The 24,035-nt window shown below is 41.7% G+C and overlaps 2 protein-coding genes across 7 annotated transcripts in view; both read right to left on the bottom strand.

Annotated features, from left to right (window-relative positions):
• Positions 1-8,234, bottom strand: part of MLH3 (mutL homolog 3) — a 28,951-nt gene extending 20,717 nt beyond the window's left edge. For 2 of the 4 annotated variants that reach the window (XM_060095806.1, XM_060095807.1), the window contains exons 1-4: positions 8,191-8,234; positions 3,311-6,821; positions 814-912; positions 30-115 (exon numbers count right to left, since the gene is read on the bottom strand). In XM_060095806.1, coding sequence (XP_059951789.1) covers positions 30-115; positions 814-912; positions 3,311-6,758 — 3,633 coding nt within the window. In that variant the 5' untranslated portion in view covers positions 6,759-6,821; positions 8,191-8,234. The remainder of the gene's footprint in view (positions 1-29; positions 116-813; positions 913-3,310; positions 6,822-8,190) is intronic. The other 2 variants (XM_060095808.1, XM_060095809.1) reach the window with 2 other exon arrangements.
• A 2,031-nt stretch (positions 8,235-10,265) lies between these two features.
• On the bottom strand, positions 10,266-23,599 carry ACYP1 (acylphosphatase 1). Of its 3 annotated transcripts, XM_060097996.1 has the most exons (4): positions 23,298-23,384; positions 19,791-19,981; positions 18,405-18,502; positions 10,266-10,682 (listed from the first exon to the last, which is right to left on the bottom strand). In XM_060097996.1, exons 2-4 carry the CDS (start codon positions 19,876-19,878, stop codon positions 10,467-10,469), a joined length of 402 nt encoding a protein of 133 aa, XP_059953979.1. In that variant the 5' UTR covers positions 19,879-19,981; positions 23,298-23,384; the 3' UTR covers positions 10,266-10,466. The 3 variants fall into 3 exon arrangements, with proteins under 3 accessions (XP_059953979.1, XP_059953978.1, XP_059953980.1); XM_060097995.1 differs by lacking the exon at positions 19,791-19,981 and having other exon boundaries at positions 23,298-23,599; XM_060097997.1 differs by lacking the exons at positions 19,791-19,981; positions 23,298-23,384 and adding an exon at positions 18,819-19,745.
• Positions 23,600-24,035: the final 436 nt, after the last annotated feature.

Here is a 24,035-nt window from a genome sequence, read left to right as displayed (position 1 = left end):
CAAGCAAAGAAAAATTGCTGCAGACCTACCTCTGGATAACGGGCAAATACTGGGTTGTCCCATTCTGAGAACAAAGACTGAAGCGATTCGGGACCAACAGCACCGTCCCCAGTAGCTACAGCAAAAGGGGACAAGTAAAGTTGGCATCAAGAGTCTCAGGGAAGTGGGTGAATGGTGAATGGTGTCTCATGCTTGGTGTGGTGCAGCCTCAAGACCAAAGATCAGACACATTGTTCCCACATTCTGCAAATGTGCAGTGTTTGCTGTATCTCTAAATTGTTTTGATCTGTTACTTTTTAAACTAAACTTGATGACTGTATCTTCTGGCACTATAGCTTTTTCTCCAAACAATTTTCACCAGATATTTCAGAATACAAGTCCAGAAGAAAAACCAGTTCAAATTAGTAGTCTCACTTCTTTTAGGTAAAAATATACCTTATCTATTTTTAGAAATGAAGAAAAGAAAAATGATAAATGTCTGTAGCTTTTTTTGCAGATAAGAATTTTGCTTATATAAAACTAATGCAATATGGACTCAGCTCCAATCTTTAAAAATAAGAAACATTTTCTCAGTCACAAGACACCACAGACTGCATGATCACACAGTATTGACCTCGTCTGGAAAAGTAATTTCTGATCTAAATGCACTGAATTACTTAGTTCTGCTGTAAATAGGACCATGGGGAATTCCTGGTTCCAGGAAGGCACAGCCGTCACTGATCAAGCTCAATAACACAACCCTGCTTTGTTTTCTTTAAGCTAGGTGGCACAGTATGTACTAGGTGTTCTGGCAATCTCTGTTAATGCCCCTACCTCTGTTATTCTGTCTCATCACAGTCCTCTCTTCCCGGGCTCTAGGAAGGAAAGGAAGAACAAGGTCGCTTCTAAAAGGATGGCACCTGTACTGAGATCCTAAATATAAAAAAGAAAAATCTAGACATTTGAACTCAAAAAATAAACTATTAAAAAATAAAGTTACATAAAATCTCTTTCTGCACAAACTGAATTAAGACATAAGGCAGACTACTAAACAACAGATTGAGTCAGAAGTTCTTTAATGAAATTATTCTGCTAACTTAGGAATCTGCATGAATGCTTAGTCCTATTAGCTTCTATATCAGACAGAATGAGGAAGAATAGATCCCCAATTTACATGCCTCTTATTCCCAATATATGTCTCTCTCTATGTGTGTGTGCCCAGTATGTATCTAGCATTTATCTCATCATATTATAATTGTTTAGATGGCTGTCCTCCCTAATAGACTGTGGACTCTTGAAAGCAAAGCCAGTTAATCTGCAGTGTGGCAGCTCCAAACACAGTGTGAATGACCAGCAAATGAGTGAATAAATGAATAGATGAATGAATGAAAGGTTCTCAACTTAAATTCCAAAGTCCAGTAAGATCTGGCCCAAATTCTACCCTCCTCTCTGAAGGATGATAAAATTGGAGTTTTAGGAACAATGCTGAATTTGACAGTTTTGAACAGGGGCAAAACATGATGAAACTATTATTTCAAAAAGATAAATCTGTTGGACAAAAACTGGAGAGAGATAAATTCAGAATGATAAAAGTAAAGTGTGAGGTGAAATAAGCTTGTGTCACTATTAACAGAAAGGACAGCGTTAAAGACATTTTAAAGAAAAAAACTACCAGGGCTTGGAGATTGACACTATTCCTTAAAATTACCTTTATAGATCCTCTCTTCTGTGCAATTAAATTTACCTCTTAACAGTTCATCTCATGTGATGTTTTATGTGTGGTTCAACAAGTCCTACTGTTCTGCTACGCACCAGCCATTTCCAGAAAGGTAACCCTCCCTGTGAAAGGAGGGTGCTCAGAAGCCATCTTTTCTTCGAACTAGTTTCTAGACCCTAACTACTTAATTTTTCATTATGAATCTCTGACTTAACATTACTCTCAAAAGTTCACCACAAGACTTGCTAACGCAGGCGTTGAGCAGGTTGAAGTGTTTTACACATTGAGATTTGTTTAACAGGAGCAAATGTTTAGGTTGAGTATGGCAGCCAAGATTGTCCCCCTTTGTTTTAGCAACAACCATCTCAGTTTAATATGATCTAGTTATTTTTTGTCACCATATCAGAAGCAGTTGTGTTTCAGGAAGACAAGGTGCCAGTGCCTTAGATTTACCTCTGATAAGCATTCACTATAAATCAGGACACAAAACTACATACGTTGAAAAACACGTGTGTCTTTACGAGCCGCCTGCTAGTCTCAGGAGCAGTACTGAAGAAAAGGGTTTTCTTCTATTTAATACTTTGCAAGTTACTACAGTGATTATTTTTTTCACAAGAAAAAAAACTGGAAACCATTGAAAAATAAAAGTCTTATTTAACCTTAAATAAATCACAGCCTCCTGTTAGAGATACTTATCCTAACTTATAAGTTAATTTGCAATTACCTTCATACTATTTACATTCTTTTGCAACATTCAAGACTTTTAATACAGATGAACATTTAATGTTTATCATCCTGATGCAAAACCAAGATTATTGCCAGATGGAAATCAGTTTTACCATCTCCCAACATCTGGCTTTCAACACGCTGCCAAAACAATGTCACTTTTAATGCTGACTGAGACCTGGGAACTCAGAGTCCTAGCCTAAGCTCCAATGTGGCCTTGTGGTCTGATCTAAAAGCCACATTATTGTCTTTCTGAATAACAGCCACTTATCCAGATCAAGATTATTAGCATACGTATTATAATAAAGTACATTTGGAAAGTATGATTATAAAAATACATACTTAAACTATATTCCCCAAAATTTATGGTCAAGTTTTTTTCTTTAAAAAAAAAGTTTATAAATATACTACTGTACTGAGCCATAGATTTTCCTGGGAAACCTAGGATGATTACAGGATCATTCTGGCCCTTCACCTGGGAGCTGCAGAGAGCAACTTCTAGAAAAATACCACAGTGGCATTGCAGGTGCCTTTAAAGACAAATTTCTTAGAGACTTGTGTGTTTGGGAGAGAGGGGAAAGTGGGGTAGGGGAACACTGTAGATCTTCTCAACTATCAATAGCACCATTTTCATTAAAAACTGTCTCACCCTCTTGCACATACCTATACCCATAGACACATATACATACACTTCCATTCTGTATCATTCTTTCACTGTATTTTTATGTTTAAATAATAATAGACCTGGAGGATTTTCACATACATTTTATAATTAAGCTTCAAAATATTCTGTCTGCTGAGATAATCTCTTTGAACATGATTACCTTACTCCTCAGCCATTATTCCCACCTTCCAAAGCATTCATGCCAGTGAACACCATATACTTACCATTCTCAAGTAGAACATCCACAGCTATAGTTGTCAGGTCTTTAGTACAAGCAGCCCGAACGTCCTCAGCAGGAGCAGTGAATGTGCTAAGTCCTGTTAGCTTGTTGATGTAAACCATTCTTCCCAGGGCTACATCAAAATGCTGCTGCCAATCCAAAGAACATGTGTTGGACTCTTCATTTTCAGAACAAGTTCTTGCTATAGATTCCTCACTCTGACAACAAGTTCCATTTTGGCCAGCTGTGGAATCTTCTCTGTGACTCACTAACATTCTACTCGGAGAGTCAGGACTTCCGATCTGTTGTTCTGAAGCTATAAGAACATCTGAATCCTTACCGATAACTGTAGAATGAACATAGGGTAGTACTAAAGGAGTTTCTGACATCACAGAGTTCTCTGTTGTATTGTTGTTAGAATATGTTTCACTGTCTTTATTGAAGGGATTACCCTGTGTGACAGAGTCCAACATTGGGATGTTGACACTTTCTGTTTTTTTATGCTCGTTTTGAAATAACTTACAAGAATCTAGGGTTAACCCACTGGACAAGTCACTGTCTTTCCTACTGGGATCTGATTGTGGAAGTTCATTAAAATGACTCGTCATCTCCATTGTTTGAGTCTCTCTTTCGGAGCCTTTCAATCTGGATAATTTAGAGGCTAGTGATTCAGGTGACTTCTCAATATCCAAAGGCTTTCTGTTAAAATGAGATAACTCCTGTAGAGTTATAGGGCTTTCTCTTAAGCAAGGCATCTGTTCTTCCAAACTGTCTTCCTTGGAGAATGGTAACTTTTCTGAATAAAACATGTGACTTACTGGTTGACAGCTACTATTTGAATCATCATGTTTCATAGTAGTGATTTTACAAATACCAGAGTTGTCTAAGTGGTTTTTGTCTTTCCACAGAATGTCAGGTTCAACCTGAGGATTGAGATTGGTAGTGATTTCTAAAGTGATATTTTCCTCCACTTCTGTATTCAGAGGATTTCTAACCTTCCCATATTGCCTCTTAAACTTCTCTAAAGATCCTAATTGTGAACTTAAGCTTAGCTTCTTATGAGCTATGGGTTTGGCAGAACAAATCAACTTACCTGTTTTCTTACTACCATTTGAAACATGTCTACCCCAAGAGAAAGAGGATGTGTCAGGTAGTAAGCAACCTGTGTGCGATTTTTTACTACTTTCCTGAAAAATAGCAAAATTTTTATAAGTTGCTATAGGTTTGTTCTCTAGCCCATAACTTATATTTGTTCTGCACAATCTTTTGTTGGGCAGTTGAGCAAATTCTTTACTTAAAGTGGTGGTTAAATCTTTGGTGTTTGGAGTCTCAAATGAATGGCATGTTCTATTTCCAAATATTTCCTTGGCACTCACAAGACCAGGTTGAACATAATTTTTAAATAAATGTTCTGTTTCAGTTGATTTAGTTTGCTCATTTTGTACCACATGAGTTATGAAACCAGTGGAACATAATTTAACTTGCCCATAACTAAAAACATTTATTCTTCCACAATTACTAGGTTCTTTTTTTCTTTTCTCTTCTTCTCTCTGAGCACCATGTGCTCCCGATAATGTTGTCTCAACAGGCAGAGGTTGGCATCCCATTTCAGTAGCATCTTTAAATCTCTCTGGTTGATTCTGAATTCTATTATTTTTCAGGATGTTGGCAGCCATGCCATTAGCAGTAGTACTTACTTTCTGTATTTCTAGACCTTCTTCACTCCCCTCAAAGTGATAAAGTGTCTGAAAAGGGCTTGCAAATCCCATTTCAGTAGCGTCTTTAAATCTCTCTAGTTGATTCTGAATTCTGTTATTTTTCAGGATGTTGGCAGCCATGCCATTAGCAGTAGTACTTACTTTCTGTATTTCTAGACCTTCTCCACTCCCCTCAAAGTGATAAAGTGTCTGAAAAGGGCTTGCAAACATTTCTGAACTGGTTCCACATGGATTTTCTGAAGAGTTAAGTTCCAAGCAAGATTTTTTATGTTTCTCATTTGCTCCTGATTCTGATGCTTCAGCTGTCTCTTGTTCTAAGATCCTTGACTCTGAGCAAGCGCTATCTTCGTTTTGTAAAGATGACTCCATTTTACTATGGGCTGGCCCATCGGATTTGTAAGTGTACAAAAATGAATCATTTGTCTTTTTTCTGATAGCTTCCGAATCCCTAGAATTCTGTGTGCTTATGTTTTCTACAGGAGCTTTTCTTTTCACGGCTTTTGATTGCAAATTAAACATTTCACAGGAATCCAAAATATTATTACATGCTTCTTGGAAATTGACCTGGTCACACTTCTCATCAGAGGACACTTGCTTCTGAAGAGTGGCACTAAATAAACTAAACTCATTTTCTTCACTAAATTCCTTAAGGTCTTCACTTGATAATTCCACAAATAATTTTTCTTTCTTTAAAAACATTTTTACTCCTTCCTGAATACAAACCAAAACAGTATCCCAGTTCTGAAACTCAATCAGAGTTTTTGCTGGCTCCAGGCACACGTCATACTCACAGAAGTGGCACTGCATGTTGATTACATATATACCATGGAGTTCTGGGTTAGACCGATGCCGAGGACTTGAATTTGTTTGCCTACTGGCAGAGCTGTTCTTTGGCTTGCATATAATGCTTTCTTTCCTTAATAAAAAGTCAATGAGTTTATGCAACTTTGTCCTTAAAACTAGCCTCTTGTTCACAAACAAAAACTGCATATTCTTATTATAATGTGCTTCAGAGCTGATATAGCCACTAAGCTCAAACTCCTTATATTTAAAATCTATTTCTTTTAACTTTTGGGACTTACCCAGTCCATAAATTTGACAAAATCGGGAACATACGTCTTTGGTTTTAGGGAGCTGAAGAACCATGGAACCAGAAACATCATTTCTCAAAGAGAAAGAAATGGAAGGGTGCATAAGTGAGAGAGCTTCTATCCTCTGCCTAACCTTCTCAAACTCCAGTCTAGGATCCATGCATTTCCTCCTTACAGGTAACTGATAAAACAGGTTATATACGGTGACTGTTGTCCCAGCACTTGGTCGAGTCAAGTCAGCTTCACAAGCTTTCAGGACTTTTCCATTCTGAAACAGCTTCACAAAAGTTTTCATTGACTTGTTTTTCTTGGATGAAATTTCCACAGCACTGGCCATGTCAGCTATATTGGCCAAGGCCTCCCCTCGGAAACCATAAAACCTTGGGTTCTCCAAGTCCTGTACAGAGTCGCATTTACTAGTGAAATAACGATTTCCCACCTTGTCTACATCATCACTCCCCATCCCAAATCCATTGTCTATCACCTGAACTTGGAAGGTTTCCATGTTTACCCTGACAGCCACACATTTTGCTTCAGCATCAATACTATTGAGGGCAAGCTCCTCAACACACTGGCCTAAGGAGCATATAGCCAAACCAGAACGCAACCTGGCTTGTACTTCAACTGACAAGCACTTGATCATGGCAGGTAGAAAGCTGGTGAGAAAGCCAGGCACTGGTTCCCTTTTCTGACTGGAAATAATTGCCTATGGGAGGAAAAACAAAACAAAACACACACACACACATTTAAAGCTTCGGAGTTACACGGCATCAACCATTTCTCTCAAGCTTTATAAAGAAATATTTGAGGTAAATGAAATCTCTTAGTAAACCACATTGTAAAACAAAACAAAACAAATTATAGCTCTGATCTCTAGGCTGATCACACAGCTCTTGTTTGGTGCAGTGATTTTAACATCCAAAACAGCATTCATAATTTCATAATTTTACTGCTCCTCTCTAAATCCCATATGCCCTAAAGTGAAATCATAATAACACTTGAAGTTGACCTGCAAAGACATGTTCAAAATGCTAATCACTTCACCAAAAACAGATGCCTAAATTCCACTAAGAAACATTAGCTAGAAATTATTCATGAAGAAAAAGTCCAAGCTAGTTTCATAACATTTATACATTACACAATAACCATGACTTTTAGAAAAAACTTATAATGAAGTGTTAAGACACTGTAATAACTAGGGTGAAGGAACAAGAGGAAATAAAATAAAATTGTCAAGAAGAGATTAAAATTAATAATAATAATTATTATTATTGGCTAAATGTAGTTATCTCAGGGGAAACAGACTAAGAATGGGGAAGGATAGGGCAGGAAAATTCCTTGTCATTATAAGCCGTTCTGTATTTGATTTTTAAATCTTGTTCATGTATAACTTTGATAAGTTTTCAGAAGGCCCTTACTATTATTTTGTATTTTGGTCTTTACAGATGGCTTCAAACTACCTTGGCAATAATCATGATGGCAAGGGGCTGTTTAAACTTGATTTTAAGTTTTCTGACAGGTAAAAAAAAAATAAGATTATAGTGCAATTAAAGGTCCCCTCCCTTCACAGCTGAGAGCAGCATGGGGGGGGACCTCTCGCAAGTGGTAGGGCTAGTTTTTCAAACCCGGTAAAATCAGAGTGATAATTGCAGATCTGACGATGTCTAACGTCATGAACTTTGCAGCCGGCAAAAAATGAGAGGTAAACGTTTAATAAGTATTCCGACTGCTACCCAACTCAACGATTTCCTGATTATATCCCAGTCCTTTCAGGGCTCCTGGACAAATGGGACGACTCCATCCGGGTTCTGAGCTAATAAGAAAGCTTCGGGGAGCAGGGCGGAGGCCGCCTACCCCGCCAGACCCAAGCTCCACCCCCATCCCCTCCCCCAGCTGGCAACCAGAAACCCCAGCCTGCCCAGGTTCGGGCGCCCCGCTGAAGACAGGCCAGGGGGCCTCCCGGAGCCCCTGCGCAGCGGGCCCGTAAAGTTGGCCCGCAGCAGTCGCCAGGGCCCTTCTTGTGGTAGAAGAGCTCCCGGAATCATCCTTTCGTCGCGTGCTTTTCCCCAAGTCACCTCGTATGGCGCCTCAACAACTCCCTGACACCAACCGCCTCGGACGCCGGACGCGCGCACGTTGGCTCGCAAGGCTCGTGCACGCGAGGCTCATGCACGCGCGAGCCCGCGAGCATGCGCTTCTCAGCTGCCCCGCCGAGAACATCCTGTCGTCCTGACACCCCAGTGCGCATGCGCACCAGGTGTTCCCGGCTTCGGTACTCATGTGTCCCAAGGTCTCTTCTCACTAGTACCCCGAATTCTCAATCCTTATCCCGTTTTAGCATGGCGTGAAAAGCTGTTTCTAGCAATTTTGTTTTTTTCTTCTTTCCCCTTCTCTCATCTCTCCTTTGCACGTACTACCATTTAATTCAATATATATTTTATTTGCTTATCGTCTATCTTCTCTCACTAGAATGTAAGCTATATGAAGGTATGGATTTTGTCTATTTTTGTTTGCTGCTGTATCCCCATGGCAAGAATAGTGCCTGGCTTATGTTAGGTACTCAATTAATTAATAAATCCAAAGGCTTCCATCTTAGAGATCTATAGTATTATTTCAGAGCTGGAAAAGACCGAGAAACTATATAGCTCTATTCTTTTTTTTTTTTTTTTTTTTTTTTTTTTTTTTTTTTTTTTTTTTTTTTTTGCTGTACGCGGGCCTCTCACTGCTGTGGCCTCTCCCGTTGCGGAGCACAGGCTCCGGACACACAGGCTCCGCGGCCATGGCTCGCGGGCCCAGCCGCTCCGCGGCATGTGGGATCCTCCGGGATCGGGGCACGAACCCGTGTCCCCTGCATCGGCAGGCAGACTCCCAACCACTGCGCCACCAGGGAGGCCCTATAGCTCTATTCTTAATTTACAGATGAGGACAACAAGACTCCCTTCATTGACTTTTTTGGTATCTTCCCAATACCACCGCAGCTTTCTTTTCTAATGGAATGAGAGTGGAACTCTAAGAGCATTGTGAGAATAGGTGTTTTGGGACTCGTTAACCAACCTTCAGTTTTTGCTTTGTCCTGTTTTCATTGAAACCTTGTATTTAAAAAAAATTGGAATTTATGACAAATTTGTCAAACTCAATAAGCATTTGATATATACTTTTTTTTTTTTTTTTTTGCTGTACGCGGGCCTCTCCCTGCTGTGGCCTCTCCCGTTGCAGAGCACAGACTCCGGACGTACAGGCTCAGCGGCCATGGCTCACGGGCCCAGTCACCCCGCGGCACGTGGGATCCTCCCGGACCAGGGCACGAACCCGTGTCCCCTGCATCGGCAGGCGGACTCTCAACCACTGCGCCACCAGGGAAGCCCTGATATATACTTTTTTTAATGGCTGACTAAACCAAATCAGGAGATATCTTAAGTCTGATGAAGCAAAATGCTTATTGCTTTTATTAGTTTGCTAAGGCTGCCATATCAAAGTACTAAACTGGGTGGCTTAAACAACAGAAACTTATTTTGTCACAGTTCTGGAGGCTAGAAATCTGAGATCAAAGTATTGAAATGATGATTTCTTCTGGGGCCTCTTTCCTTGGCTGGTAAAATTGCTGTCTTCTCCCTCTGTCTTCACATGTTCTTTCCTCTGTGCACACAGGGCTGTGTCCAAATTTCCTCTTCTTATAAGAACACTGGGGCATATTGGATTAGGGCCCACCCTAATGACCTCATTTAACCTTAATTACCTCTATAAAAGCCCTGTCTCCAAGTGTAGTCCCATACTGAGGTATCCAGAGTTAGGACTCAACATATGAATTTGGGGGTGGGGGGATAATTTAGCCCATAACATCAATTTATGTGAATTCCTTATGCAGAGGACAGGAATGACAGCAGGAACTCCAGAAAATGAAAAACAATTAGTCCAAAATACCATTTGAACAGCTAACAAATTGAACTTGTGGTATTTGTTCTTATTAGGTGCAATTTCCTGAAGAAAAGTTCATGGAAGCTATTAAAAAGAAATGATTAAAAGTAACTCTTTTTCTTTCAGATTTCTTTAAATTACCTCAAAATTCTCTTCCCAAAGATGTTTATTAAGTAAATACCTCTTATTTTGCCCAAAATGAAGTTTACCAAAAAGAAAATAAGTATCCTACACGGAAGGTTCTGTGTTTTTATTGATTAGAATTGTGTACAGTTGTAATCCTTCCATCATATACATAATATACAGTAACTATCAAATATCTGATACTAAAATAACTTACTTACAAATTCTAATATTGAACACAGAATAATTCTATCCCTATTAAAAATAAAAAAACAAAACCACTGAGTATCTTGGAAAATTTAAATTCAGACCATTATTTCACAATTTGGAAATCTGAGTAATCCAACTTTAAGATGACTTTCTCATTGTTGAAGCTTGCTCTGTCAATGTGCGATTTGGGACTTCCTCTTGTCTCAAGCCATTCCTGCATATGACGAACTTTGGAGGTGGGACCTTGCAATTGTCCTTGCACTGTGCCCTGGTCAGTGTTCTGGACCCAGCCTACTAATCCGAGCTTTTTACCCTCAGCCTAAGGGAAAGAAAAAGACAAGAGAGAGAAATCCAGTGAGATTGAACAAAACAAAATTAGACTACAATCTCTTGCCAGAATCTTGGCCTAGAATCAAGCCACTGAAACTAATTAGATATTGTCCAGAACAGTCAAAACAGAACTACAGCAAGGAGAATCTCATTGCTGATCTTAACATGCAGTGTTGACCACTTGACTCCATTTCCTTCTTCCACCCTATAAAACCAGGCACCAGAATTTTTCACTATGTCATCAATTTGGTTAAGTAGTAAAGATTTAAGACCAAATCAGATGCTTTCAAAATGATTCCCTAAGGATGACTGTTGTTAGGATACTGGAGTATATCTTGTTCATTTTCTGTCTCCTAATCAAGAATCTACTGGGTTTATTAAACAGAAAAAGCATGAAGCTATTTGATCCTTCTTTTTTTCTTTAACCAAAACCACACCTAAACAAATCCAGATGATTAAGTATCCAATATCTCTTTAAAGATCATTAGAGAGTATTTTACAATTTCCTGGGCAACGCAATCCACTGTTCTCACTGTAAAGAAACTGTCTAACTCAAGATCTTTATGTTGCATCCAAAGCCCACTTTCTCTCATCCTCCTAGAGAAGGAAAAAGCAGCTGGTGATCAGCCTCTAAACACCAAAGTTTCATGAGACTACATTAACTATTGTTTTCACTTGACTTTCTTCTGTCTAAATAATGTCACAATGTCTTTAATGTTGCATAAGCTTATGAAAATCATCTAATCACTGTAGTTGCTCTTTTCTTAGACTTTCCAATGCTCTTTCCTTTAAATCATTAACTGTGGAATGACTGAAAATTGGAGAAAGGTAGCAATGTTTTAGAGGCAATTTTATTTTTGTAAAATTTCCAATTAAGGATATTATAAAAGTTATTGATTGTTACATTCTATCTAAATAGAAGGGGTTAGATTACAAAAGAAAACGGGAGTTAACTTGATTGCATGTCCAAATGCCAGACTAGTGACCTAGTAAATATGGGAAATTGCTGGAGTTGGCCAAAGAAAATGTTATGCATAGCAAAACTATGTTTGATGAGGAAGTGAAGTATTCATCAAATCAGTTAACGTTCAAGGCAAAGACTTGTTTGCATAATGAACAAAAGAGACTTTGGTCAAATAAATAACAGTTTAAAGGATACAGAGGAAATTAAGGAATGAAGAAAAATAAGAGATACCTACAGCATGATTGAGTGTTGTAGATTGTGGCATTAAAAAAGAATGCAGAGAATGGATTTGAATAAGACTCCACATCTAGCTGACTTTGTGTAACAACTGCACTCTTCTACTTCCTTTAACCTAGGGGAATGGGCTATCCCTAGTTCTTAGTTACCTTATATGGTAATTAGCTATAGGAATGATTGTGTTGAGTTTTGAGCAGGAGGTTATAACAGTACTGCTCAAAACTAAGTTATTTAAATTTTAAATTGCAATATGATTTATCTGAAGTCTGAGAGTGAACAAAACACTCCAACTTTGACTGGTGTTGAGAATGGGGATTTCCTATGGGTTTTATTTGTGCACTCAATTCTGTTCTTATTATATATATATATATATATATATATATATATATATACACACACACACACATACATATGTATATTTATTTATTTGGTTGCACCAGGTCTTAGTTGCGGCAGGTGGGCTCCTTAGTTGCAGCTCACCAGCTCCTTAGTTGTGGCATGCGAACTCTTAGTTGTAGCATTAATGTGGGATCTAGTTTCCTGACCAGGGATCGAACCCAGGCCCCTTGTATTGGGAGCACGGAGTCTTATCCACTGTGCCATCAGGGAAGTCCCTGTTTTTATTTTTAAATGATAACATAATGTTGCTGAGTCATGTTCAGTTTTGAATATATATCTAAACAAGTAAGCAGCGTTTTCTCCTAAGAAAATTCCAAAAAGCTAATTCTCCCTCATAATAATATTTCTGCTTGGATGGTCATCTGGAAACATTTTAACAAATATAATCACCAACTCTAGTCTCAATCTAAAAAGAAAGTACCCTCAAACCAATAACCTAGACTTCCACCTTAGGAAATTAGAAAGAGAAGAGCAAACTGAATCCAAAACAAGCACAAAAAGGAAATAATAAGGATTAGAGCAGGAGTTAATAGATATAGAAAAAAGAAAGAAAAAAAGAAAGGAAGGAAGAAAGGAAAGCAGGAAGAAAGAAAAAATAAATGAAACCAAAAGTTGATTCTTTAAAAAGACCAACAAAGTTGTCAAACCTTAAGCTAGCCTGATCAATAAAAAAAGAGAGAAGGCTCAAAGTACTAAAATCAGAAATGAAAGAGGGGACATTACCACCAACCTTACAAAAAAAAAAAAAAAGGGATAATAAGGGAATAATACGAACAACTGTATTCTAACAAATTAGATACCTTAGATTAAAAGAGCAGATACCTAGAAAGACTCAAAAATTACAGAAACTGAATTAAGAATAGAAAATCTGGGCTTCCCTGGTGGCGCAGTGGTTGAGAGTCCGCCTGCCGACGCACGGGACACAGGTTCGTGTCCCGGTCTGGGAATGATCTCACATGCCGCAGAGCGACTGGGCCCGTGAGCCACGGCCGCTGAGCCTGCGCGTCCGGAGCCTGTGCTGTGCAATAGGAGAGGCCACAACAGTGAGAAGCCCACATACCGCAAAAAAAAAAAAGAATAGAAAATCTGAATAGACCTATAACAAGAGATTGAATTAGTAATCAAAAACTGCCCATGATATGTCAATGGACATTTAGGTTGGTTCCATGTCCTGGCTATTGTAAATAGTGCTGCAGTGAACACTGTGGTGCACGTCTCTTTTTGAATTATGGTTTTCTCAGGGTATATGCCCAGTAGTGGGATTGCTGGGTCATATGGTAGTTCTATTTTTAGTTTTTTAAGGAACCTCCATACTGTTTTCCATAGATGTGGCACATATATACAACAGAATATTACTCAGCCATAAAAGAAATGAAATTGAGTTATTTGTAGTGAGGTGGATGGACCTAGAGTCTGTCATACAGAGTGAAGTAAGTCAGAATGAGAAAAACAAATACTGTATGCTAACGCATATAGATGGAATCTAAAAAAAAAAAAATCGTACTGATGAACCTAGTTGCAGGGCAGGAATAAAGAGGTAGACATAGAGAATGGACTTGATGACATGGGGTGGGAGGGCAAAGCTGGGGTGAAGTGCGAGTAGCATCGACGTACATACACTACGGAATGTTAAATAGTTGGCTGGTGGGAAGCAGCAGCATAGCACAGGGAGATCAGCTCAGCGCTTTGCGATGACCTAGAGGGTTGGGATAGGGAGGATGGGAGGGAGGCTCAAGAGGGAGGGGATGTGGGGAAGTGTGTATGGGTGTGGCTGATTCGCTTTGTTGTGCAAATGAAACTAACATGGTATTGTGAAGCAATTATACTCCAATAAAGATGTATTAAAGGGCTTCCCTAGTGGTGCAGTGGTTAAGAATCTGCCTGCCAATGCAGGGGACAGGGGTTCGAGCCCTGGTCTGGGAAGATCCCACATGCTGCAGAGCCTGTGCGCCACAACTACTGAAGTTCACGTGCCACAACTACTGAGCCTGTGCTCTAGAGCCCACGAGCCACAACTATTGAGCCCACGTGCCACAACTACTGAAGCCCGCGCGCCTAGAGCCCATGCTCCGCAACAAGAAAAGCCACCGCAATGAGAAGCCCGCGCACCACAACAAAGAGTAGCCCCTGCTCACGACAACTAGAGAAAGCCCGTGTGCAGCAACTAAGACCAGAAGCAGCCAAAAATAAATAAATTTATATTTTAAAAAATGGGCAAAGGATTTGGAGACATTTCTCCAAAGAAGAAGTATCTTCTTTCATGTGCCAATAAGCACATGAAAAGATGTTCAACACCATTAATCATTAGAAGGCAAACAAAACCACAATGAGGGTATACACATACACCAGAATATTAGAGAGACTTAAAAAGGAAGGAAATTTGAACAGATGCTACAACATGGATGACTCTTAAGGATGTTATGCTAGTGAAATATGCAAGTCAGGAAAAAAACCAAATACTGTATGATTCTACTTATATGAGTTACCTAGAGTAGTCAAATTCATAGAGTCAGAAAGTAGAACTGTAACTGCCAGGTATAGGGAAGGGGAATCAGGAGTTATTGTTTAATGAGTACAGAGTTTCAGCTTTGCAAGATGAAAAGAGTTCTGTGGATGGATGATGGTGATGGTACCACAACAATATGAATGTACTTAAGGTCACTGAACTGTACACTCAAAATGGTTAAAATGGCAAATTTTACATTATGTATATTTTACCACAGTTAAAAAAAATGTGTTCTATAGTTTCCAAATATTTGGGAATTTTCCAGTTTTCTATTATTGATGGCAGTTTAGTTTCATTATGGTCATAGGAGAACATGCTTTATATGACTTAAATCCTTTTAAATTTATTGATACCTCAAAACAAAACAAAACAACAAAAAACCACAATGAGATACCACTTCACACTCACCAGGATGGCTATAATAAAGAAGACAGACAATAACAATTGTTGACAATTTGGAGAAATTGGAATTTTCATGCATTGATAGTGGGACTGTAAAATGGTGCAGCTGCTTTGGAAAACTGCTTTGGCAGTTCCTCAGAAAGTTATACATGGAGTTATGTGACCCAGCAATCTACTCCTAGGTATATATACCCAAGGGAATTGAAAACAATGTTTACATAAAAACAGGTACATAAATGTTCACAGCATCGTTATTTATAACAGATAAAAAGTAGAAACAACCTAAATGTCCATGAATTGATGATTGGATATATACAATGTATTATATCCATACAGTGGAATATTTTTTTAAACAATTATTTATTTATTTATTTATTTGGCCACACTGCAAGGCTTGTGGGATCTTAGTTCCCCAACCAGGGATTGAACCCAGGCCCTGGCAGTGAAAGCGCCGAGTCCTAACCACTGGACCGCCAGGGAATTCCCCATACAATGTAATATTACCCAGCCATAAAAAGAAATGAAGTACTGATATAAGCTACAACATGGATAAATCTTGAAAACATGTCAAGTGAAAGGAGCCAAACACAAAAGGCCACATATTGTATGATTCCATTTACATTAAATGTCCAGAATAGGCAAATCCATAGAGATAGAAATGAGCTTAGTGGTTGCCAGGGGCTGGGGGGATGAAGAGTGAGTGCTAATGGGTGTGGGGTTTCTTTCTGGGGTGATAAAATGTTCTGGAATTAGTTTACATCTTTATGAATGCTAAAAAACCACTGTATTATACCCTTAAAATTTTTATTTATTTATTTTTTTGGCTGCATTGGGTCTTTGGTGCTGCATTTGGGCTTTCTCTAGTTGCAGCGAGCAGGGGCTACTCTTCATTGTGGTGTGCAGGCTTCTCATTGCAGTGGCTTCTCCTGTTGTGGAGCACGGGCTCTAGGCATGCGGGCTTTGGTAGTCGTGGCTCGCAGGCTCTAAAGCACAGCCTCAGTAGTTGCAGCGCACGGGCTTAGTTGCTCTGCGGCATGTGGGATCTTCCCGGACCAGGGCTCGAACCTGTGTCCCCTGCACTGGCAGGCGGATTCTTAACCACTGCACCACCAGGGAAGACCTGTATTATACACTTTAAAAGGGTGAATTTTTAAAAATAATTAATTAATTTATTAATTTATTTATTTATTTTTGGCTACGTTGGGTCTTAGTTGCCTTAAGCGGGATCTTCGTTGCAGCGCGGGGGCTCTAGTTGTGGTGCGCGGGCTTCTCTCTAGTTGTGGTGTGCGGGCTCCAGAGCACGTGGGCTCTGTAGTTGTGGTGCACAGGCTCAGTAGTTGCGGCGAGTGGGCTTAGTTGCCCCAGGATCTTAGTTCCCCGACCAGGGATCGAACCCATGTCTCCTGCATTGGAAGGTGGATTCTTAACCACTGGACCACCAGGGAAGTCCCAAAAGGGTGAATTTTATGGAATGTGAATTATATTCCAACTTTCTAAAAAAAATTCCTTCAAGTATTCTCATTCTAGGAGTGATGGAATTTAATTAAGAGGCTAGATGATATCAACACATAAAAAGACTGTAGCAAAACAAAATAATTGTTAAAATGAACATATATAATAAAATGATTATAAGTAGTCAAGAATAAACTACAGGTCTAATTAAGGGGAAAAAGGATGACATCTTCCTTGCAGTTTTCCAAATCAATATTTGTTTTTCTGCATTCTTTTATTCTCTCTTTAAATTGAGGGGTGGGAGGCGCAGTAGAGAGAGATGGAGTATACTGCCATCTGGTCCTTTTTGCTCAACAACTTTAATTAATCTTTGAGGCTGCCACCTCCATTTACTAAATCACAGGAACTTACCATACATAATTGGTAGCAAGGCTAATTGGAACATAGCTCTTGCTATGACTTTCAGTAGTTCTTTTTTTCCAATAGGCACTTCATATATGAGAATGAAACAGGAGGAAATGATTTGCAAGTAATTGGAAAAAGAGGTAGTGATATTTAACATTCATATTTCAAAGATTCAGGTTTGAATTTTAAGTACCACAGTCCCAGGAATGTGACACTTGGCAAGTTCTGCAGTCTTAACTCAGTATCTTTGGGGTTGGAGATACATTGGGAAGGCAATAGCCTGATACCCCTCTATAGAAGATAGAAGGCAAACTGAGATTGCATCTGTGTGTGCCCATTGAGGGAGGATTAGTGATATTAAGACAGAGGCTGTCAATAGTTTGTTCATCCCCTCAACTACTCCCTAATATCAAATAGGAATACCAGGCTCCATGTTCAATGTTACCATTACTTACCCTGGAATGGATAAAGTATTTTCATTAGAAAAGCATCACCTGGAAAAGGTAATTGTTCTTTAAAAGCTAAAATGAGGGCCTCCCTGGTGGCGCAGTGGTTGAGAATCTACCTGCCAATGCAGGGGACGCGGGTTTGAACCCTGGTCTGGGAAGATCCCACATGCCGCGGGGCAACTAGGCCCGTGTGCCACAGCTACTGAGCCTGCGCGTTTGGAGCTTGTGCTCCGCAACAAGAGAGGCCGCGATAGTGAGAGGCCCGCGCACCGCGATGAAGAGTGGCCTCTGCTTGCCACAACTAGAGAAAGCCCTCGCACAGAAACGAAAACCCAACACAGCCACAAATAAATTAATCAATTAATTTTTTTAAAAAAGAAAAACGTTAAGGAAGGTTAAAATGTTAAAAAAAAAAAAAAGCTAAAATGAGCGGGAAGGAATTACATAGGGGAATGGGAGAGGTTGAAAAAGGAAAGAGGTCTGAAGAAAATGCAGCAGCTGCAGAGGAAGCAATTAAATGTCACAAGTTCACTTAAATTCCATCTCTTTGATCAATGTTAACTTTCCTACAAGAATTGTGACTTGGTTTGATGATGCCACAACAGGGAGAACTGGGGAAGCCCTTTATTCCCCTTTGGAAAAGAGAAGCTCATCCATATGTGTCTAGGTACTCAAGTACCACTGTTAGAAAAGACCAATAATAACAGTAGACAAATTTTCCATTTGCATTGTGTTTTACCCACTGCAAAGCATTTTCATACCCATTGTTTTACAAACCACCTCTTTGCCATCCAGCTACCAAACAGAAAGCTTCTCCAATGCATATTTTTCAGGAACATGTCTCTTGTTCCCATCCTCATAACCTAGGTATGTCCCCAAATCCTGTAAGCCACATACCTGAGTGTACTTGCGGAAAAACACACCTTGCACTTTCCCAAAAACTTCATAATCCACTGACATCAGGGTGTCCCCTTCTGCCATACTCACGCTCAGACCTGTCAGAGACCATGAAAGCAGAAAAGTAAAGGACTCATTATCCTATTCCCGGGCCCCCAATCCTGAGGCAGAAAGGGTCACACACACACCTCTCCATCGTTAACCACTGTGACCTCTCCCTGACCTTAAGGTGCCAGTACTTCGGAGTAAGTAAGCGGTCACGTGTAAGCGCGGGTGTGTGAAGTTAACAGGAAGACACCCGGGCAAGGGAGCGCACAGAGGCCTCTTTTGGGGCAATTACCTGCTTATCCAGTTACCTCCCTAACCCATCCCCGGTCCCGCACCCTCTCCATCCCTCCCTCTTCCCACGCGAACCTGGCTTCCGCGCTCCCACCAGAATGCCCTCCTATTAATATTTTAGGGCTAATCGAACTGATGAGCACGCCCCGAGGCCCTGCCCCAGGCTCACTCTCCTCGTCCTCCTCTCCGGTGGACTACCCCGGAGACCACCAGGCCAACGGTTCCCCCGGTTGCGTATCCGCCGCGCCCAGTAGCTTAGAACGCGGCTCCTCCTTCGCTGTCTCTCATGCCCATCATCTCCGCCGGCCAATCACGTACGGCACACTCAGCCCAGAGCCCGCCCAGAGGGTGGGATTTCGGGACGCCAGTGTCTAGTAGCTCCAGAGCCTCCGATTGGCGAGTGGGCGGGATCTGTCCAGGGTCTCGGCTACGATTCTGCAGACGAGCCCTCACCCCACCTCGGTCACTAAGCGCACGCCTTTTTTCATTTTCTCGCGGGGATCAAGACAAAGACGAAGAAACACTTGAGATAAATCCAATCATTCTGTAAATATTTACTGAGAGCCTCTGTGTGCCAGGCACATTTCTAGGTGGTTGACATACGTTAATGAACAAAAAGGATCTCTGGACCGGAGGAGATTAAATTCTGGAGACAGATGATAAACACTAAACATCATAAACAAACAAACAAATTAAATAGAAGACATACAACTTTTCTGCCCTTTTTCTCAGTTCTCCTCCAATTCTGAGTCATGCCTAAGTCTGGAATGGGTAGCAGTGGAGATGAGTGTATAGGAGGTCCCAGTGGAGGTTATTTCTCCCTCTGTGATTCTGGAAGCGGCCCACCAGAGTCTACCTCACTAAGAAAACTACAAACAATGCTTATCTAAAGCAATCAATCCATCAATCACAAGCACAAGCAAAATAACCCATAATCACAACTGAATCAGTCAATCTAAGCCAAGTGACCAAGTTGCATGAATTTCTTTTGGGAGAAGGGAATTGTCAAGGGGAGTTGTGGGTGATGATTGTTAAAAACAGGGTCACCTTGGGCTTCCCTGGTGGCGCAGTGGTTGAGAGTCCGCCTGTCGATGCAGAGGACACGGGTTCGTGCCCCGGTCCAGGAGGATCCCATATGCCGCGGAGCGGCTGGGCCCGTGAGCCATGGCCGCTGAGCCTGCGCTTCCGGAGCCTGTGCTCCGCAACGGGAGAGGCCACAGCAGTGAGAGGCCCCCGTACTGCAACAACAACAACAACAAAAAACAGGGTCACCTTATAGATAACTAATGAGAACATACTGTATAGCACAGGGAACTCTACTTAATGCACTGTGGTGACCTAAATGGGAAGGAAATCCAAAAAAGAGGGGACATATGTATATGTATAGTTGATTCATTTTGCTGTACAGTAGAAATTAACACAAAACTGTAAAGCAACTATACTCCAATAAAAATTAATTTAAAAAAAAGTAGGGTCACTTTGAAGGCATTTGAATACAGATACCCTTAAGATTGTGTATGAAGGAAAACTGTGGTGTTTATTGTTGCTCTTTGGAGTGCTTGTGTACCTTACATCCCTTCATAACATAAGGTTCCATTTGTGAATATGCCAGGTTGGCAGACTTGGCAAGGTGAGATGGATTTGCAATGGAAGCCATGGAGATCCATTATTCCATCAGTTCCCCACTACAAAGTGAGGATCCAGATCCTGGAGAATCATATAACCTCAGTGCTGGCGTTGGGGTGGGAGTGGGGTGGGAAGCTGAACTGAATTGTTACGCTTGGTAATATTTGAAAATAATGCTGAACAGAGTAACTGGCTGATGTTATTTAAAATTTATTTTTTAAAAACTAGTTTCTCTGTAGAATTAACCTATTGAGTATCTACTATGTATATACACTGCAGGATATACAAAGATGAATGGTATATAATCTTTGCCCTCAAAGAGTTTTTTATTTAGCGTAAGGGACAAATACGCATGCAAATGATGACAATACAATGCGCAACATACTAATTCAATTCCACAAGCATCCACTGAGAGCTCATCATGAGCCAGCCCTGTGCTATAACAAGGACAGAAAATATTATGAGAACACAAAGGAGCAAAGAGATTCATTCTGGCTGGGAAGACTGGGAAAGCATTCTTGGAGAAACCAGCATATTACCCAAGGTTACACAACCACAAGCAGTAAGTGATGGAGCTGGGATTTAGTTCCAAGCAGTCTGAGTACAGAACCTACTCCCATGAATGCTATGCTCCGCCACCTCCCAGTACGTGGAGCTTGGAGTAAGGCCACTGAGGTAAGAAAGTGCAAGTAGTCAGGTGTGGCTGGACCAGGGTTTCTCAACCCTGGCTGGACATTAGGACCTTGGGGAAAGCTTTGTAAAATACTGATGATACCCAGGCCTCACTCCCAGAAATTGCTTTCCAGGTAGTCCTAAAGCACAGCCAAGGTTCAGATGCCCTGGGCTAGCCTCTGGGGAGGCAAGACTGGAAAGGTAGGCTGGACCTAATCTGGCAAGCTGAACTACCATGCTAAGTTACACATTTCAACTTTATCCTACAGGTAAAGAGGAAGCCACTGGGTAGGAGAATTATGGCGTCAGAAGTATTCAGGATAATTATTCTGGCAGCAGCCAGAAGGTTAGGTTTGGGGAGCAGATGAATAGCAGTTAGGAGAGTGGTGCTATCCCAGTGAGAAGTGAGGGAGAAACTCACCTAGGGTTGTAGAAATGTAAAGGAGGGGACATATACAAGAGACATCGCAGAGTAACTTCAACAGAGCCTGCTGACCAGTTAGAGAAAGGGGGTGACAAAGTGGGAGGAGGAGAAGATGACTGATGCTTTCAGCATGAGAGGGAACACTGGAGAGGCTGGGGAACTGGGGAACGCGGAGGTGATCACAACTTGGTTTTCTGTCATATTGAGTTTGTGGTTCCTGAGGAACATTCATGTGCAAGTGCTACATGGGAATTTGGAAATTTGAGTCCGTAATTAAGGAGAGAGAACTAAGCTAGATATCATTTAAACATAGGTGAGACCTGAAATTTCAGCATTTGGCTGAAATCATTAAGGAAGAGAATGTCTGAAACTACATTTATATGAGAAATACGAGGGCCTTGGAGAACACCTACATTTGGGGGGCAGGTGAGGAAAAGACATAAATGCAAGGACATGAAAGAAGAAACCAAGAAGGCACACAGAAGCAAGTGAGAAGAGAGTTCCAACGGAGAGAAAAATCAATGTCAAATGAGTAGGCTGAAGAAATAGCAGCTTTTGTCTTTAGGATCATTGGAAGGTCACTGGTAGCCTAGCAGTTAAATAAAGCGGACAGAGGGGAACCAGACCACAATGGACTGGACAATGAGGGGGAGTTGAGGAAGTGGGGGCAGGAAATGTAAAGTTTTCTACTAAGAAGTGGAGAAGAGGGCTTCCCTGGTGGCGCAGTGGTTGAGAGTCTGCCTGCCGATGCAGGGGACATGGGTTCGTGCCCCGGTCCGGGAGGATCCCACATGCCGCGGAGCGGCTGGGCCCGTGAGCCATGGCCGCTGAGCCTGCGCGTCCGGAGCCTGTGCTCCGCAACGGGAGAGGCCACAGACAGTGAGAGGCCCGCGTACCGCAAAAAAAGAAAAAAGAAGAGGAGAAAGGAATGGGACCCTAAGGTGAAAGGTGTGGTCAAGGGAAATGAGGCTTTTTGTGCAGGGCAAAGTTAAGCATATTTTAAAACCACAGAAGAGTGTGTGGATAGATATAACTTGAAGTTAACAAGATGCAGGGGTAAAGTGAGTCATTTCCTGGAGGGTACTGAAAGGGACTGAGTCAAGGGAACTCAAGGAAAGACAGAGATTCTTCTTCCTCATAAACAAGAGGGAAAGAAGTCAAGATGGAGGGAGGCACGCTGGGAAATTCTGCCAGGCTGGAGGGGAGCTTCTGGAATTGATAACAGGCAAGCCCCATGCTGAGATAATTGGGACTTTGACACGAGTGGGAAATGTCTGAAAATGCACACATAGAGAAGGCAGTGGAGAGTCAGCTAGGAAAGAAAACAAGGCATAAAAGGACTGCCTTGGAGCACCACCAAGGCATTTCTTTATAACATGTAAAAGCTGTATTATGACATGTTGAAGTATTAACACCGACCACTGCTGTCTATATTATTTTCCATGTGCATGAATCTTTTAAGTAGTTACAGGGAAAAAAGTAAGCTGCCTGTTCCAAACAGCTTACACAAATGAACTGAAGTATGAAGACAAATAAACTCTCTTCTGATGTTAGCAAGTTATGGAGTATCTTTAGTGTTGAAACCAGGTTATACTGAGCATTTTCGATCTGGTAGTTAACTTTATTATCATTACACTTGTCTGAGTCATTCTTGGGCCCTAAGAGAGGGCCAGAGTTACCACGTGAGAGTAAAACATTATATCAAAATAATTACATTGGCTACAAAAACTTCCCCCCTTCTGCGTAGCAAAACCTAGCCGAGTTGCTAAAATTTGACGCAAGCTCCAAACTATTTGCGAGGAAAAGCATGGAGAGATAGTATACAGCCGTACCTGGGGCCCGTACAAGGCAGCCGAACGTGCTAAGAAAGGCTATCAGCAGGCCCACTCCCGCTAAGGGGGCAGACACCGGAATCCTGCGGCAGAATGACTTGAGGGCACATCTAGGCGCTCCGTCTTTTGCCAGAGAAGGGCACACCCCAGGATCTGAGACCATCGCTCTGAGAAAAATCCAAGCTCTTTGATGGAGCCCCAGAAAAGCCTCTCCCACCCCATTCCCCCGTCCCCTAAGGGCAGAGCTGGACGGAGCTGCAGAGTTGGCGGGACACCGGGTCAGGCGACACTCTGGTCGACCGCGCCCGCGCCCGGGGCGGCGCCCGGTGGTGTGCGGACTGCGCTTGCGCACGCCTCACCCGCCCACCCACCGCGGAATTCGCGGCGAGGAGGGGCTGGGCGCCCACGCTCTCCCGTCTCCAGGCAACGGGAAAAACAGAGGCCAGCTGAGAGCGCCTGCGCGGCCGTCGGTGGAGGGAGGGTTCGTGGTCGGGAAAACAAAGTCCTGGGGTTTCCCCTGAGCAGGAGCTGTCCACGAGAGCCTCAGGTACGCAGAAGGGCGGGAAGACATGGGGTCAGCACCTTGACCTCCCAAGGGCCCGACAGACTGAAGAGCGAGGGCTTGTCCCCAAAACGGAGTCTCCAGTAGAGGCTTCCCGGCTGAGCCCTCCAGGACAGAATGCGACTTAGGCGTTCCGGATCTAAAACCCGCGGCGGCCAGATCAGGTGGTCCCCTCC

This window comes from Mesoplodon densirostris, chromosome 4 (genome assembly GCF_025265405.1).
Source record: "Mesoplodon densirostris isolate mMesDen1 chromosome 4, mMesDen1 primary haplotype, whole genome shotgun sequence".
NCBI lineage: Eukaryota > Metazoa > Chordata > Mammalia > Artiodactyla > Ziphiidae > Mesoplodon > Mesoplodon densirostris.
The sequence above is the reverse complement of the archived record's forward strand: the minus strand, read 5'-3'. Positions and strand labels throughout refer to the sequence as shown.

Excerpts from the sequence above, each read along its gene's own strand:
- ACYP1 (XM_060097995.1), bottom strand. The coding sequence starts at position 23,460 with ATGGTCTCAGATCCTGGGGTGTGCCCTTCTCTGGCAAAAGACGGAGCG. Across the intron at positions 18,503-23,297 it reads CTGCCTTGTACGGGCCCCAG|GTCTGAGCGTGAGTATGGCA; the intron begins GTACGGCTGTAT and ends GGTCTCTGACAG. Across the intron at positions 10,683-18,404 it reads TTTTCCGCAAGTACACTCAG|GCTGAGGGTAAAAAGCTCGG; the intron begins GTATGTGGCTTA and ends TCTTTCCCTTAG.